This window comes from Eurypyga helias, unplaced genomic scaffold (genome assembly GCF_000690775.1).
Source record: "Eurypyga helias isolate BGI_N326 unplaced genomic scaffold, ASM69077v1 scaffold14541, whole genome shotgun sequence".
Lineage (NCBI taxonomy): Eukaryota > Metazoa > Chordata > Aves > Eurypygiformes > Eurypygidae > Eurypyga > Eurypyga helias.
In genome coordinates this window covers 76887-93148 of record NW_010232906.1, presented here as the reverse complement: position 1 = coordinate 93148, position 16262 = coordinate 76887, and the positions used below count along the sequence as shown (strand labels likewise).

Here is a 16262-nt window from a genome sequence, read left to right as displayed (position 1 = left end):
CATTCTGTGATTCTATGATGATTATGCTGTCAGGGAAACTCTTGGGCAGAAAACTGGACCAAGAAACCAAGGCACCAAGAGCAGCAGTGTCAATGTTTCAGTTTCTGGGTACCACGATGAGTGTGCAAAGGCTGCTCACAAAGCGCAAGAAGCGGTTATAGCTAGATGAATAGATACACTGGTCTCCAGCAGAAAAGTCCTTTGTTTTCTTACCCTGCTCACCCTGGTAGGCCCACAAGAGCTCTTACCGTTTGCTGGCAGGGGCCAAGCGACTGCAAAAGCTTGAACAAACCAGCATCCTCTTCTATTCTACAGCATCTGCGAGTGCTGCTGGCTAGTTCCAGCACTTGGGTGCATCACGCACGTCAGCACACACAGTTTAAAGCACAGTCACTGTGGCATCGTTTGGCCATTGTCTCCTAGTGCTGGGGACATGGCCGTGGTCTGATCCTCCTGTCTGATCCTGGTGGAGTGTCCTGGGACCGTGCGTGTTGACTTAGGTATTTGGGCAGCTCACCATTGTGTGTACTGACATGGGCAGCTTTCAAATGCTTTGGAAGAAGGTTCAGATGGGGAAATGAAGTTTACGGAGTAAGAATGGACTGTTCTGCACGAAGAGGAGTTTGTTTCTGGCAGAGGACTGTTGGGGAAACTCCTACCTGAACTTTGCTCACGAGGAAGGTTCTGCCACCCACACCTTAGAGCAGGGACTGCCCGTTTTTGGACACAGCCTGGCAGCGAGGGCAACCTCCCGAAAACTGAATCTGGGTCGTGAGAACATCGTTCTGCCTGGTTTTAACACAGGGAAGCAGATTGGGGTCTGGTGGTTTAGCTTCTGCTTTCCAAGCTGTTTAATGGCATCATGGTCAAGTTTTCAAGCTTTAGTAAAACCAGCAGCTCGTTAGAGACTTGAGGCAGAACCGTGCGATTTAGCTGCTCTCGACAGAGGAAGATTTCCGTTTCTGTGTTCTTCCTTGACATGGTTTAGCACCTTGTCTGAAACCTTCCTTTTGAACGGGAGCTTTGCCAGAGGAGGTATGTGATAGTAGCTCTAGCAGGGAGCACACCCTTTCCAGAAACATTTGGGAATGTGATCTGAAATAACTGGGCACATGAAAACACACATTTTTGGAGGTGTTTTCGGTTATATCCCTTTTTCAGATTGCTACAGGTTTGCTCTTTGTTGCTAGCACCCATCTGCTCTGAGCTCCTTTTCTGTCCTAGTTTTCTCCCTTGTTAATTCTCCGTGTCAGCCAAAGACAGCTTTCCTGCCTTGCTTCAAAATGAATGATACCTGAGACCTTCTCCTTGGCTGCAAGTGCTTTAAAAAACAGCAGAATATCCTCACTCACTGAAGAACCACACAGGCAATCAATCTGCAAGGTCAAACATTTTCTATTCAGCCTTATTAGAAGCTGAAGCATGGGTTGCACACAGCTGTTGTGATTACAGACAGTTTAGGACTACCAGGCATTTGTGATTTTAAACGTGATTCACTATCTGCGTAATAGCCTCATCAGCGCCAATGCTTTGTGTCACAGAGAATTGATTCCTGTTATGGGATCACCTTTGCTGACGAAAGTTGTGTAGCTGACCTACTTCTTTCCCCTCCCAGAAAAATGCTTAGAACTTTGTTTACTTACTCATTACTCGCTGTACAGTGATGTGGGTGTGCGAGCATAGTTGCAGAGATACAAAAGGAAAGTCTTCCTGCTCATCTTTGTTAAAACTGATTCACATTAGTGGCAGAGTCCTGCATTGTGTTAGAAGAGAATCACAGAATCACAGAATGGTTTGGGTTGGAAGGGACCTTAAAGCCCATCTAGTTCCAGCCCCCCTGCCATGGGCAGGGACACCTTCCTAGACCAGGCTGCTCAAACAAGAAGCCTTGTTATGTGCTTATCCCAACAGCCCTTTTGGTCACTGAAGGACGGAGGGCTAGATGAACATCTGGAATGACCCAGCGTGGCCACCCCTCAGTCTCAAATCCTTGTGGGTGCACTCGGATTTCTTTTCCTTATACACATTAATTGAGTAAAGTAACCAGCCTGAAACACTAAAAACAGTTTCAATGTTTCTGCTTAAATTCCTCTTCCTAGTGCTAGTTAGAGCTACGCACAAGCAAAAAACCTGAAAAAAAAAAATTAAAAAGAAGGGACAGGAAAGGACAGACCTTACCCAATCCAATAGCGTGACACTATTTCAGCTGCGTTAGGCCAGTGAAGCTTGTCGACCTATTGACGCAAAATAACTGAACGAAGGGCACGTGTCTGCACGTGTCTATCTGCTGGCCAGACCGTGAGCTCCAGAGGCAATCGGTTGCCAGCAGCCAGGGCCCCTCTGTTCCCACGCAGGGATGTGTCTGCCTTCCTTGGGCCTCTGCCACCAGGTCGGCTAGGAAAGGCAGAAATCTGTGCCAGGGCACCGGTGTTCCCCATTGCTCAGTCCCTTGGGTGGCTCTCTCCAGCATCCGGATGCACTGATGAGCAGACCCAAGGAAGGAGAGCAGCTGCTTGTCTAGACACCCCTTGATGCTGGGCAGAAAGGGGGCCCTCTGGGCAGTTGGATCCACCCTGCCAGCGCCATCTGAACTAGCCAGATTTCCAGCCCAGAGGCCTTTTTTCTTTCCGAGGGCTGCAAACGGGGCCCACAGTGACTGGCTTGGGTGTGGGGAGCCCACAGAGCAGCCCTGAAGGTGAGGAGAGGGAGCTCCCACCTCCTGTAGCCACATCTCTGCAGGTCCTGTGCCACTTTCTTTGGTGCACTTTTCCCCTCTCCTACCTTCCTGCTTTGGGACCTCACTTTGATCTACTGTGGCTTTGCCTGCCAAGGTAGAGGAGGGCAATCAGTAGGAGGCTGCACCTTTTACTCTGTTTTTTCCAGCTTGTTTTCTTATGAAAAATGCTGGTTTTAAGAATTCTAAGCATTTTTTCAAGTGCATTTGGGTGGTTGCGGTTAACAGTCTACATACAGAGCTCAGCCTACATATGAGACCCTAGGCATTTGCCTACTGTAAATTCCCAGGACAGCCGCCTTCCCTTCGGACTTAGAGATGATGGCCAACCCCTACATCAGAATTCTCTGTTCTTTTATTACAGTTAGCTAACTGATTTGTAAACTCGAGTGTCTGGAGCAACTGCAGTGCCTTGGCTTAGCATGATGCTGGGAGCGGTTTGCTGGCCAGCACACAGCAGTTAATGGCTTTTGCAGGGGAGAAGACCCTACCCAGGGCATGCCCAGGGCAGCAAGTCAGCAGGTTCAGCCCTTCATGCTTCATTCCTTCGGGGTTGGACTGCAGTCAGCGTGGCTTTCCCGCACCATCGCTGCTGTTTTTCTCCACGCCAACATGCAGACCATCCCAACAGAGGGGCTCGAGCAGTTTCCAGGAGGTTCAGCTGCTGTGCCTGGCCAGGCTGAGTTTCCCAATCAGGCTTTGCAGCAGAGGAGCCCACAGTACCACACTCCCCCCTCCCCCGGCCATTTCTGTTCATAATATTTCTTGCAAAGCCAAACACAGCCCCAGTACGCTGTGACGAGGGAAGGTCAGCAGGACCGTAGACCTGCGCCTGTTCGCCCCGACAGAGAAATCTGGGAGGGTACGCACGTGGTAAGCAGTTCTCCATCTGATCCTGTCCCTCTGAAATACCCACATGCCCCCTTACACTCCGTGTTGCGCACGTCAGCACATACTTCCACAGAAGGAAAAGCCTCCCGTGTCTGGTGAGACACAGCAGGATCTATTTCAGGTGCAGGTCAATGCCAGGGGCACCCGTTTCTTGCTTTTAGCCTTGCAGAGGCTTGTCCTGAGCGTGACCCACAGGACCTGCCCGTGGGGACACTGGTTGACAGTGGGAGTGCCTGGTCATTCATTCAGCTGCGTGTTGCATCAGCAGCCGGGGCCTGTGTTGGGTTAGGTAGGGTACCAGGTGGGCACCTGCCTTCCTGAGCTACTCCATGCCCCACTGGTAGCAGCACCGAGGGACTGGCAGCGCCGGAGGCACAGGGATGCAGAGAGCAGGAGGCGGGTGAGTCAGAGCAGCTCGGTGGTCAGCTAGCAGACGTATCCTTTCCTATGTCTTAAGGAGGAAAAAAAAAGCCCAAACCCACAGCTGTAGCTGTATAAAGGGAAATACCGGATATTTTCAGTATTCAGGAGGGTGAGTGGCCCGTGTGAAGCCATGTTTCAGCTAACAAGTGCAAGCAGTCACTTGCAAGTGTGAAGTGTAACTAACACAAATAGCTGAGTGCCATGTTCCTTTCGGAAGTGTTAGTGACTACTCTCTCATCGGTGGGTTGCTAAGGTGCCAAATTTCCTAGGAAACAGAGAAACACACAGCTTTAAAATAAAGACAGCAGAGAACTCATGAACCGTGTCTTAGTTATTTTATTACAGTGAAAACCTGCACGGTACTAGCCTACTGAAAGAGTAAAAGCTGCAAGTTAACTTTTCATCAGGAAGGAGTTGATCCAAGGTGAAAATGACGTGGAGATCATAGCTGATGCAAACTCTACAGTCTGAGCTGGGGCCTCCAGCTCTTGGTTCCCGTTGGATTAGGCCCAAAGATCACAAGGTTCTTGACAGATTTTCCTTCTTTAACAACCTGGGGAGGGAAAGATGAGAAGCAAGTCAAGGGATATGGTTTTTTTTTTATCACAAATCTTTTTACAGAAGATGCTAGAGGGCATCTGCCTAGGTGCAGGACATCAAAAAGGCAATTTTTTAGCTGTTGCTTCCCCCAGCCCCATCCTTACATGTGTTTCCTAACTGTGATTTAGATCAGTAAAACTGGGTTGCTGTGAATTGTTTCTGGTACAAAATACAGGGTGGGGTGTGTTGGAATACACCGGGTCAGCAACCCATTCCCTGCTCACACTCTGGGTGAGGACACTATGCCCCCACACTGGGCAGGCGAGGAGACCCCGTCCTGCTCACTCCCAGGCTGGCAGAGCACGGCAAGCCTGAGCACAGCTCGAACCCTGCTAGGAGACAGGGGGTGTCCATGGGGGTGCGGGAACAGTATCTCATGTGGGACATTACCTTCCTCCATCACACGGTGGTAGTAGCACCAGGGGACGCCGGCGGGGGGTGCCCTGAAGCAGCACCCTTTCCTTTCGCACTCCTTAGCCGTGATGCCGGGGAAGCCGCAGTTTACCCTGGCTTGAGGCTCGTTGGGACATACTTTCCTAACTGCACAAAGCAAAAAGGAAGGAAGGAGAGAGTGATACCTCGTGGTCCATTTACCTGGGGGCATAATTCACAAGTGACAGGCCGACCGTGACCGTGACCAAGGCGAGGTCAGTGGGCAGGCGTGACAGCCGTGGTGACCTTCTCTACACCAATTTCAGGCAGCAGGTTCACCCAAATCCTTACCATGTCTGTTAGGCAAAGCTAAATACCAAGGGGTGAGGAATTGCTCCTGTGCCCCAGGAGCCAGAGGGGGTGAAACTTGCCCCTAGAAGCACCTGACAGGCAGTGACCCAGCTTCACCTTTCCTAGATCCATCAATGGGGTGAAAAGCTATATAGCTCCTTAAATGGTACCAGAAACACTAGACTGGAACCAGGGTATATTCACAACCTGACCCAGTGCTAACCCCAGAGCAGCCTGGTTAGGGCAGGGGGAGGAAAACCCAGCCTCCCCTGCATGCCCACTTGAGTTATGGAAAGGAGGTAGGTCATTTAGAATATCACAGCTCATCCAGAAAATTGAAAGTAACGTCACAGGTAAAGAGGCTATACCACCCCAATTGAAAAATTCAGTTTTTCTCTCCTGAAACAGTTCTGCTCAGAAAAACAAATGACAGTGTGAGGTGCTGCCTTTCATTTTCAAGATTTTCATGAAACGCAGTGTTCAAAACCAAAATGATGGGTTTTCCTCCAACGATTCCGAGCCCTGTTGACCAGTCTGGATTTATATCAAGTTCATTGATCAGGTAACGTTGCTGTTGCACTCTCACTTCCTTTCGCTTCACCTGTGGAATGGCTGAGAGTGCCCTGAAGGTCTCCTAAGAAGGAGTCCTGCAGCCAGCCCAGCACACGTAGCTGACATTCAGGAGTTATGTAAAATATACACCCAGTCCTATAAGGACTCTCCTATAAGGAGAAGTAGCTCTTACCCCCTCTGGGAAAACAAAGCCGAAGTATGGAAGCAGGAGTTTAGAAGTTTTTAGAAGGAAGACTCTAATGGAGAAAAAGATTTCCCCTGAGATATTTTGAAAATTTTATTGAATGAAGCTCAGAGTAAAAATGGGAGACAAAAAAAGAACCACCAAGCGGGATTATGCTGGGAAACAGGCTTGAGAGGAAGGAAGCAGGAATTATCAAAACAGGCTGGAGATAAGAGCAAAAAACCTAGAAGCTACAGGATGCCATGGTCTTCTGTACAGGTGTCCAACAATTACAGAGGGACTCATCTACTCAGAACTTTGACATGCAGTGCTAAAGTCCTCCTCAGCCCCACAGACAGCCCAATTGAATAAGTGCTGAGGATCCCTTGCTCCACTGATGAACAAGACCACAAATGGCAGTTCTTAAGTAACGAGCATGGGTTATTTGACAACCAGAAGCCTGAAGAGAGAGGAAATATATTACGTGAAGAGGATGAGACAGAAGACTGATGGGTAAGAAAGGTTTGACTTTGCATTTTACTACCTGTCATCTTCTAATAGAGGTTTGTGCTCACTTCATGGGCCTCAGAAGAAAAGCAGAGCTGCTCCCCGGTTGTGCACATTTCTGCACATCAAGCACTAGGTGAATCAGTGTTTCTGGCAGAGATATTACCTTTCTTTGGTTTAGGAGCAAAGCACCAGGGAACGCCGGGGACTGAAGCGTTGAAGCAACACCCAGCTTTCCTGCAGTCCGCTGCTGAGATTCCCGGGTAGCCGCAGTTCCTCCGCTCCCTGGGGGGCAATTTACACTGGCATCTTGCTGTGATGGAGAGAAGCAGCACGTTACCGGGTGTCAGTGTGCACACTCGTCAGCAGAGCTGCGTTTGTCGGGTGTCCGCTCGGGCCCACCATCTTTTGTCGGGTGTCCGCTGGGAACAACCATCTTTCCCTAGACCCTGTCCCTGCACGTGTGCCTTGTCTGCCGCTTGCTACGAGCGCAGCTGGTGTGGTTTGAAAGCTGCTTTTAAGCTCCCACTGATGTCAGTAAGGGTTGTACTCCACCCTTTGGGAATCTCTGGTCTCACTTGCAGCCAACCCCGCCTGGCACGGTGGGGTGTCTGGACTTCAAATAGATCACATCAAATGGTAAAACCCCCTAACTTCAAATGTCATGTGAGGAAAAGTTTGTTGCTTTGCCCATTTCATGTGAAGAAAGAGTTAAGGGTGGATATTCCAACAGGTGTAAAGACACAAAATTTTTGCATTATTGTCAGGTGACTCTAAAAACACAGGATTACGTGCAAATTGTTGCGGCTATACTTCTAACACTTTAATTCTACTGCACAGTCGTCCGCAAACAAGAAATTCTTGAGATGTCCCTAGCTGGCTATCACCGAGTAACTTGCTTTCCAGTTCTTAAGTCATCTAAATGACTTGTCTTTTATTGAGGAGGCAGATAGACCTCTTTGAAATTGTATACACATAGCAAAGTAGCATAAAATAGATCTCGGAAGACTATTTAAACAAAGCTAACTCCTGTTCTTGTCCTGGACCTCTCCTAGCGAGGTCCTGGGCACGTCTGTCCCTCTGCCTTTGCAGCAAGCACCTGGTTATTCCACCAGCACGAGAGTTCGTCTGCAGTCTTTTTCATTTTGCCATAGACTTTTCGGAAAAAAATTAGACTCCGACTTTGGCAATAGTACCAGAGCAAGACATTTACCGCCCGATCCGTGAACCGTGAGACGTGCTCTTGCTGCAGTTACAGTCAGCAGCATCAGGCCCACGTACATACGTACCTGTGAAGGCAACAACAGAGGAATGTACTTACTTGGTAACATCTTCCCCTCCGTCAAGGTGCTGAGGGCTACGAGGAGGGTGACAGAGAGCACACAGATCACTTTGAGATCCATGGCTCTTGGAAGGCGGGTGGAGCAGAGGTGCTGCTCTCCCTTGGAGCAGCTCATTTTATACACTCCTCGTGTTTGCCCAGCAAGGTCTGATAACATTGTTCCATCCCATGCTTCACCCAGAGGTTGGGTTTTCTTTTGTTTATTTAGGAAATGTTACCATGCATATTTCGATATCCCTGAGATAAATTCCCAGGCTCCCGTAATGTCTTGATCACATATCTATTATGTACCTATAGATACATATCTATTACGTGATCCCATAATCCATGAGTTGGACACTGCTGGGTGCCTCTGGCAGCCCCAGCTGATTTCACTGCCATTAGAGTATTTCAGACCTCCAGGCAGCTTTAAATGAAAGCCCAGTCAGGCTTTCATCTCCATTTTAAATACTTTTCTACCATTTACTGTAACTTTTCTTAACTTCTAGCTACTTCCCAATGCTTGAACACAAGCAGAGCCGTGCCAGGGAAGGGGGAGACAAGTAGCAGGATGGTGGGACCGGCTCCGCACCCTCCCCAGAAGAGGCACCCGCAGAGCAGGCAGGGCTGGTGGCAGCCTCCTATGGTGTCCCTTTTCCCCTGGGAAAGAACACGGTGGAATTCTTCCTCTTCCTCATCAGAAAAGGGATTCCAGGCATTTTTTTGATCTTTGGCAGAATTGTGTCTTCATGATTTTGATTATTATATATGAGCTTGTTTTGTGCCTTGGCAAAATCCAGAGCAAGGACTTTTAACTTCTACAGTTGTGTTTTGAAGGTGATTTATTTGTTGAAAAGTATTTTGAACCCTGTGGGAGAGATTTTGGTCTACAAGGGAAAAAAAAATGGAGCTCATTTTCCTGCTGTTTAACTTATTTAATACTTTATGGACTCTATGTCCATTCCTATTTAATATACTGATGGCACTTCCCATGGAAAGCCATGATTTGTAAATCAGACATTTTGTATAACCTTCAGTTCACAAGGTACCAAGCTGCAGGCAGAAGGTGACTGTGTTCCAGCACTCAGCAGTCCATATCACGCCTTCGACCTCCATCACTGGGAGAAAACATCAGATTTACAACTTTAAAATTCAGTTTTCTCCTTACATGTGACATCAACAGGGCTCCCAAAGGCCCATTGTGCTGCCTGGTTGAGGGAAGTCATCAGTAATTTTTCCATCAGCTTTCTTCTGGAGGGGCAGGGGATGAGATTGGCTGAGACATTGCCTGTGCAGGAGAGGGAAGCAGTCATCCCGAATCTGACACCCATGGGGATTTCAGACTTCGATGGTGTTCTCAGTAGATTATCAGCCCATCGCATGAGTCAGGTGAAACTGCCGATAGCATTTATCCCTCCTGCTTCTCACAGGACATTAATTAAATCCTTATCTGTCGGCTGTCACCTCTTGGGCTGGATCCCAACTACATGCACAAAAGCAAATATGCTACTGAGGTTTCCTGCGGAAAGACTGTTTGATTGGCATCTTAAAACAAACACACTGAAAGAAATAAAGTTCTTGCTTTCTGCCAGAGGATTACTTTAAGATCTTTAATATGTTTATACAGCAAAGCCTTGAAAATAATCTGGGGTTTCCCTGTAAATGTGTTTCCTTCCCTGAGGCCAGCACCTACCTCAGCTTTTTGGTAGCTCAGCGTAGAGTGCCCAGGCTCTGCGAATGCCCATGGCCAGAAGGGACCTGGAGGGATCCCTTCCTCCTCTCCAGCCTCCGCATCCTCCCTCACCACCCTCCTCTGGTCTCAGAGGGCTTTTAGCTGAACAGTGGTGTGCTCGCTTCCTTCACAGCAAGGAAAGGAGAAATCACCATGGCTGGTACAGACCTTCTTGCTGCGGTCAGGAACAGGCTGCAATTTTTTATTCTGATATTGCAGAACTTTTAAAGGATGTGGGCATCTTTTTGCTTGTCTTTTCACTTAAAAACAAAAAAACAAGCAACCAACAGTACAACTTAAGTTCTTTATCTTAAAGGGAGCTTTTTGTCCTAAAGGGAATTTTCCTTTGTGGTAACAGTTAGTATTAGAGAACTGACCTGAGAAATCTATCACTGGGCCAACACCACTGCCTGTGAGCCCACAAAACAAATCCAGAGTTTTGAGTTGTCCCTAAAATAAACCATCATAAAAGAGAAAAAAAATCAGAGACAAAAGAGTCTGCGGACCCTTGTGTTTTCAATAGGCACATTCCCATGTGCTGCTTGTCCTTGCAAAGCACGGTGCAGTGATAAGCTTCCTTGTTGCTCCTGTTAAAACCTAGAGAAAACTAAATAAAGATAAATAAAGTAGGGGGCTGGATTTGCAGCTGTAGGCTTCTGCATGCAGCAGGGACCCTGGGCTAAATGCAGAAATCATTCCAGTCCTTCCCAGTCCCTAGTGTAAATTAGAGCTACCTGGACATTGTAAAACTTGTAATAGAATCTTAAAGCAATGTTTCAGTTAATTCCTAATGTTCCTTCCTGCTCTGAGCCTGTACTCATTTATTTCTGTGCCAAACACAGTCTGGGAATGGGAATTTCAGGAGGCTGGCAAAGTTGTTGGGATTATGCAGGAGTGTGTGTTTGAACAGAAGTGAAAATCCCAGCAAGAGGTTCCCATTAAGACTCAGATCTCAATGCCTGTAACAAGCATCGTGGTCTCAGATTTTACTGGACTTCCCTATCAGAGGTCATTCTCTAGCCCGCGTAGGAAATCCACATGTTTTTGAAGCTTAGAGGTCAATATTTTGAGTGTGTGTGGGAGGTGTCTAACCATGTTAGCTTTAGATATAGATGCGTTGTAAAACATGCTAAAAATGTTGTTTCCCACAGAGCAAGCAGGAGCTGTGATGCAGCTTGGAAGTGCCCGTGCAGAGCGGGACCGTCCATGCCGTTCGCTTGGCTCACCCTTGCTGGGCAGGGAACGGGGCTGGCTTTCCTTTTTTCTTTCAGGATGGCCCCCATTTCATCAGCAATCAGCCAAGCAGTGCTTCACAGGGAAGCTTAAAAATACTTCATCTGGGAAAACACAGCCAGACCTAACTGTAACGCATGAGACTTTAAGCTTGAAACCGTGCGTGTTGTTAAACACAGGCTGAAATATGGGACGGGTGATATTTTTGGGAAACTTTAAACACTCCTTTATATATGTAAGCCCCCCAGGCAAAGGTTTTGCGAAGCGCCAGTTGCACGGTTACTATCTGGCTTACTTTTGCAAGCCACACTACGGGGAAACCTGTTGCATAAAAACATCAGCCATCTAAACAGGGGCAGATAGGTGTCGCTAGGGAAAATGGGAGGCACAGAGTCAGGAGGGATTGCATATAGAGAGGAACCCTCTGTAACCCTAAGTTCTGATGTAGGTTACTGCAGCAGGCAGCGTCCCACCACACTTCCTGTCTCCCCAAGCTGCTAAACTCATCCTCAGTTGGGCCAAAATCTGAACAGGTCTGGAGGAGGAACTACCGAAAGAAGCACTGAGCTGTAAATGAAAAAGAGGAAAAAAAGAAAGGGTAAAAGGTATTACACCGTCTCTGATGACCTGTTGTGTAAGATGTGTTGATCCATGCTTGGGAACTGTGAGCCAACCCTGGCATTTCTGTTGTAAAGAAGGGAGAGGGCCATTAGCCCCCCACATAATTTAATGAGATGAGTTAGCACACAAAAGCCCTCAAATCAGAGTGTTACATGCCTATCTAACAGATAACACTGTGGGTTCGAAAAACAGACAAAGAAAACCCTACATCTTAGTTCTGGGAAGGGACAGTTCAAAGTAAACACTGAGATCCATTGCTTTGATAAACACACCTACCTGAGATACTCTAACGCAGGGGTCAAAAGCATCTTTAACCTGGCATGTAGAGAGTCCTTCAGGGGAATTGTGTAAAATAATGTCATTTCTACAAACCATAGACAGTGCTGGAGGAGGGCTTTTGTCACATTTCTGTAGCCGACATCCTTGCACAAGGTAAAATGTACGAGGTAATTCCTGAAGTTAATAGAATGTATAACTCAGAGCTGAATCAGATCTAAATGCCTGAATTGCAATATCCAATACATTTCAGAAAGTTTTGTTTGAACTGCAAAGCTCAGCGCCAATTTAGAAATACAGATCTGAGCCTATTATTCTTCCGAATTCTTCTGTGTTCTCCGAGCAGCCGATGGCATCTTTACTGCTAGCACTTGCCTTGCAATGCCTGAGCATGAGAGCAACACCAGAAAATGCTCAATTGTTCCTGCGATGCAAGGCGACCAGCCTGTGGAGAAAAGGGCACACTGGCTGTAGCCAGCAAGGCAGGGAAAGGCGCATTTCATTTCTTTTCTAGACCCCATCAGTTTTGCAGGGGAAGTAACTCCTGAACTGAGCCTGAGACATGCGTACGACCTGGCTCAAGATGTAGCCATTGAAAGGTCTCTTTTTGATAGTGGTTGTGATGCATTCCAGTCTATCATGCCCCAAGCAATAAAAAAGCCCAATCCTGATCTATTATCTTCTAAAAAGGGAAACATACGAATCAAGGAGGCTTATTAAATGGGACTTAGAGGAAGAGTAAAATGGGTCAAATGTTTGCAAACAGCAGGGTGCTATTTAAAGACACAATATAAAAGACAGTGTAAATATTTACTATCAAAAAAAAAATATTAGAAGGATATCCTCAGGCACACATAGAACCAGAATAATTAAATGACAGAGGAAGCTACTAGAAGAAAAAACAAAACCAAAACAAACAAACAAACAACCCAAAACATTTTTTTAAAGCCCAGTTAAGAAAACAGAAAAAAAACCCCAAACCCAAACCTGACCGCAGGAATGTAAAATCATAAAGAGGTAAACAAATAACTTCTTTTAAGATAGGAGACAAAGGTCAGCAATCACAAGGGAGAGGAGAGGATTTTTGTTGTTCAACGTACTCATATATGATCAGGAAAGCTCAGTGACTAATGAGGCGATGAATATGCTGATGATTCAGAATTATCTTCCATATTTTTCAAAAGTGCAGGTAACTGAACAGCTGCAGAAATGTCTTATAAGACTGACTGGGTGATAAAAGGCAAAAGAAAGGCAGAGTGGGTAAGTGCATGGAGGAAGAGTGAGTTAATCATATAAACACTAAGATGGGCTGCAAATTAGCTATTGTCACTCAGATCTCTGCATCACTGTGGATATGCCAATTGCACATTCAAAGTGTCAAAAAGGCAAATTGAGTTATAGTAATTATTAGAAGAGGGACTGATGACAAAGCAGCAAACATCATTTTGATACCGCTGCGATCCCTGCTGCTCCCATGCCTGCATCACTTTGTGATATTCTGGTTGCCCCGAGTTAAGAAGGAGAAAGTGTAATTAGAAGAGATGATGAGAAGAGACCTCTGGGCCATGGGAGCAATGAGCTATGAAAAAAAGATTTTCAAGAGTGTGAGGATCTCAGAAACTAAGGTGTCACAGGACAGACGGGAAAGTTTTCTCCTGGATAAATAACAGGGTAACGAGAAGAGGGTGGGAGCCAGTGGATGCTTTTCACTGCCCAGAGAGGTCAGGAGGAGGCTGCTGCAGAAACCTGGGACCTTTGCATCTTAACACACTCATAAACCATCTGGAAAAGGAGACGTGGGGGTGACATCTGTTGACAACGTTCCTGTGAAAGGTGTGACCCAGATGGATTGTGCAACACTGAATGACTGCAGAGTAGGATGGCAGGTGATGCTTGATGTGAAGTGATGCACACCTGGGAAAGAGGCGATCCTACCTTTTCAGATAAAATGTTGGGCCCTGAGCTGGTTATGATCACCTGGGTACGTGTGAGTGCAATGTAAGTGTGACATGAGCATATGGAGGATAACAGACAGTTTATGAAAACACCAGCTCAGTGCTTAGCAACCGTGAGAAAAGCAAATGGCAGGTTGACAATGATTAGGGAAAGGATGGAGAGTCACACACAGTCACTGTTATGCCATCTTATAAACTCACAGTATATCCACATTTTTCATGCCACGTTCTCAATCTCTTCCCTGTAACAGCGGTGTGGGACACATCCACACCAGGAATGACCACATACACGAGGTCTCTCCAGGCTGCGAGGTGTACATAGGTCACAGGAGGCAGACCCTATTGTCTTGTCTAATACAAACGTCTGACTGCCTGAGTGGCAGGTTTGGAGCACGTGAGGGAAGACGGTTCTTCACCAAGCATGTGGGTGCAATGCAGTCTAGATGTGGAGCTCCCCTCTGCAGGACACTGTGGATAATGGAACTTCACATGGGTCTGAAAAGCAATTGGATGAATTCGGAAGAAAACTCCTTTGGGGCTATTAAATCCCCCAACTGTGTGTCTATCTCAGGAAACGTCTGAGCTGTGAATCTTTGGAGGTTGGAAGAGTGTTCTGGGAAAGTATCATTGCCTGTATGACTGCTCTTGAGGACAAGGCACTGGCTGGCTGGACTTTAGCTAACGTTGCTCATCATTTCTCAGACGACAACAACCAGAAGACATTCAGTGAAATGATGAGGCAGGGGTAGTAAACGAGAAGCATTGGTGTATGACTGTGTTCTCTGTACTCCCTGAAGCTTCCCTGTAAGCACCTGTAACTGGCCTTCCATGGCATGGGGAACTGGGCCCGGGATGGATTTAGCTTAGTCTGGCTGATCCTGTGATTTTATCATTGCGTCTTTTAATGTACCACCAGCTCTGAACAACAATGTGCTGAGGGCAACCGCAGGGAGCAGCTGATAAATATTGCCTATATTGTATCATTTTAGCATAATTGACTCATTAATGTGAGAGCAGTTGGTAACATAAATAGGAGCACAAAGGGGTTAGCAGCCATTAATCCTGCAAGCAAAAGATAAATGTCACCCCCTTAGTTTTCTTGCACCTTCTTAGAGCAGATTGTGTGCTCTGGTTTTCACCTTACATGTCAAGGACTGAATATTATTCAGGACAGATGAGAAAAAAAAAATCTGTAGTTCTCATTTGTAACTATGGGAACAGTGGATGAACAAAACTTTGAAAACCAGGCAATGCAGGCAAAGGGCTGTACGGTTGTCTGTGGCAGAAATAGCTAAGGAGATAAATACAAATGAAAAAATCTTGAATTAGGAGAAGCAGGAAACCTAGGAAATAATAAGTGAGCTTAAGACATCATGTGGGAGGAAAAGGTTGTTTCCAAGAAGTTTTTCCCTAGGTGTTTCAAAAGTGGGTAGCAAAAGGATATTGCCTAAATTGCTGTGTCCTAATAACGGTGAGGGCTGGAGAAGGCTCCAAGGGAGGCACAGTATGGCAGGATCTGTAAATAAATTAGAGGGCAGAAAGTGACCTGGACTGGCTCAGCTGAGCTGCTGGCAAAAATTACCTACAGTGGCGGCAGAGTGGAGTCCAGACAATGCCTTGCTTTTAGCAAGTTTCGGTTATTGCTCTTTTCATTGATGACAGTGAGTGGAGGAAATAGTGTCCAGGAAGTGTTTCTTCTGTAACAATTAAGTGTGGTTAAAAATAGAGGGAGAAATAGTAAGCTCCAATGTTAGCAGGAGTATATGAGGATTAATGGGAGAGCTACTTCAGGGGAATGCCATCTCTCTATAAGGTTAAATTCTTCAAAGGAGTTAACAAAATAATAAAAGAAAAAAAGTAGACAGTAGAAAGAAAAGAAGTGGAAATTTCAAAAGAAAAAAGGCTAGCTATAAAAGCCCTTTGAAGCCTTCCTTTTAAGGATTTTAAAGATAGTGAGCATATGAAGTGAACTGTAAAGTTTCAGCAAGAATCAGAAAAGTAAAAAAAATTATTTTCCTCCTCTTGAAACTATAGAATCTTAATAAGAACATTTTTATTTACTGTGTTTTTTATAATACGTTACTGCAGGTGAGAGCATTGCAGAAGCCACAAAGGTCTTTCGCTCAGGCCTAGACGACATGTTGGCGGTCTCCAGCTGGGATGAAGGATGCCCCAGCAGATGAAGTGGCACCCGAGGCTGCCCTTGCTGTGTCCTGCTCTGTCGGTGTAACCTGACAAAAGATGATGCAGCACACTGGACTATAGCTGAGGTGTAAACCCTAGATCAGATGTAAGCAGCAGGTTTGAAACATTGCTTGTTAGTTGGCTGGGATTTTTTCAACACTGAGTTTTGTCATGATGAGTAGATTGAAACAGAAACTTGATGCCTGCAAGGTTTGCATTGGAAAAACACCACCGTGACAGTTCTTCCAAGTCTGAAGGTGTTTTGGGATGGGACACACAGTAAGCAAGAGAGCTCTCTGTCAGCTCAACAAAAACCCATTTGCAAC

The 16262-nt window shown here is 46.3% G+C and overlaps 1 protein-coding gene across 1 annotated transcript; it reads right to left on the bottom strand.

The window, feature by feature from the left end:
* Nucleotides 1-5038: 5038 nt before the first annotated feature.
* Nucleotides 5039-8017, bottom strand: LOC104517021 (trefoil factor 1-like; the record flags this gene model as incomplete). Its single annotated transcript, XM_010161558.1, has 3 exons — nt 7936-8017; nt 6781-6927; nt 5039-5188 (listed from the first exon to the last, which is right to left on the bottom strand). Coding segments are annotated over exons 1-3 (379 nt in total), but the record flags the coding sequence as incomplete, so codon positions are not given.
* Between the last annotated feature and the right edge of the window lie 8245 nt (nt 8018-16262).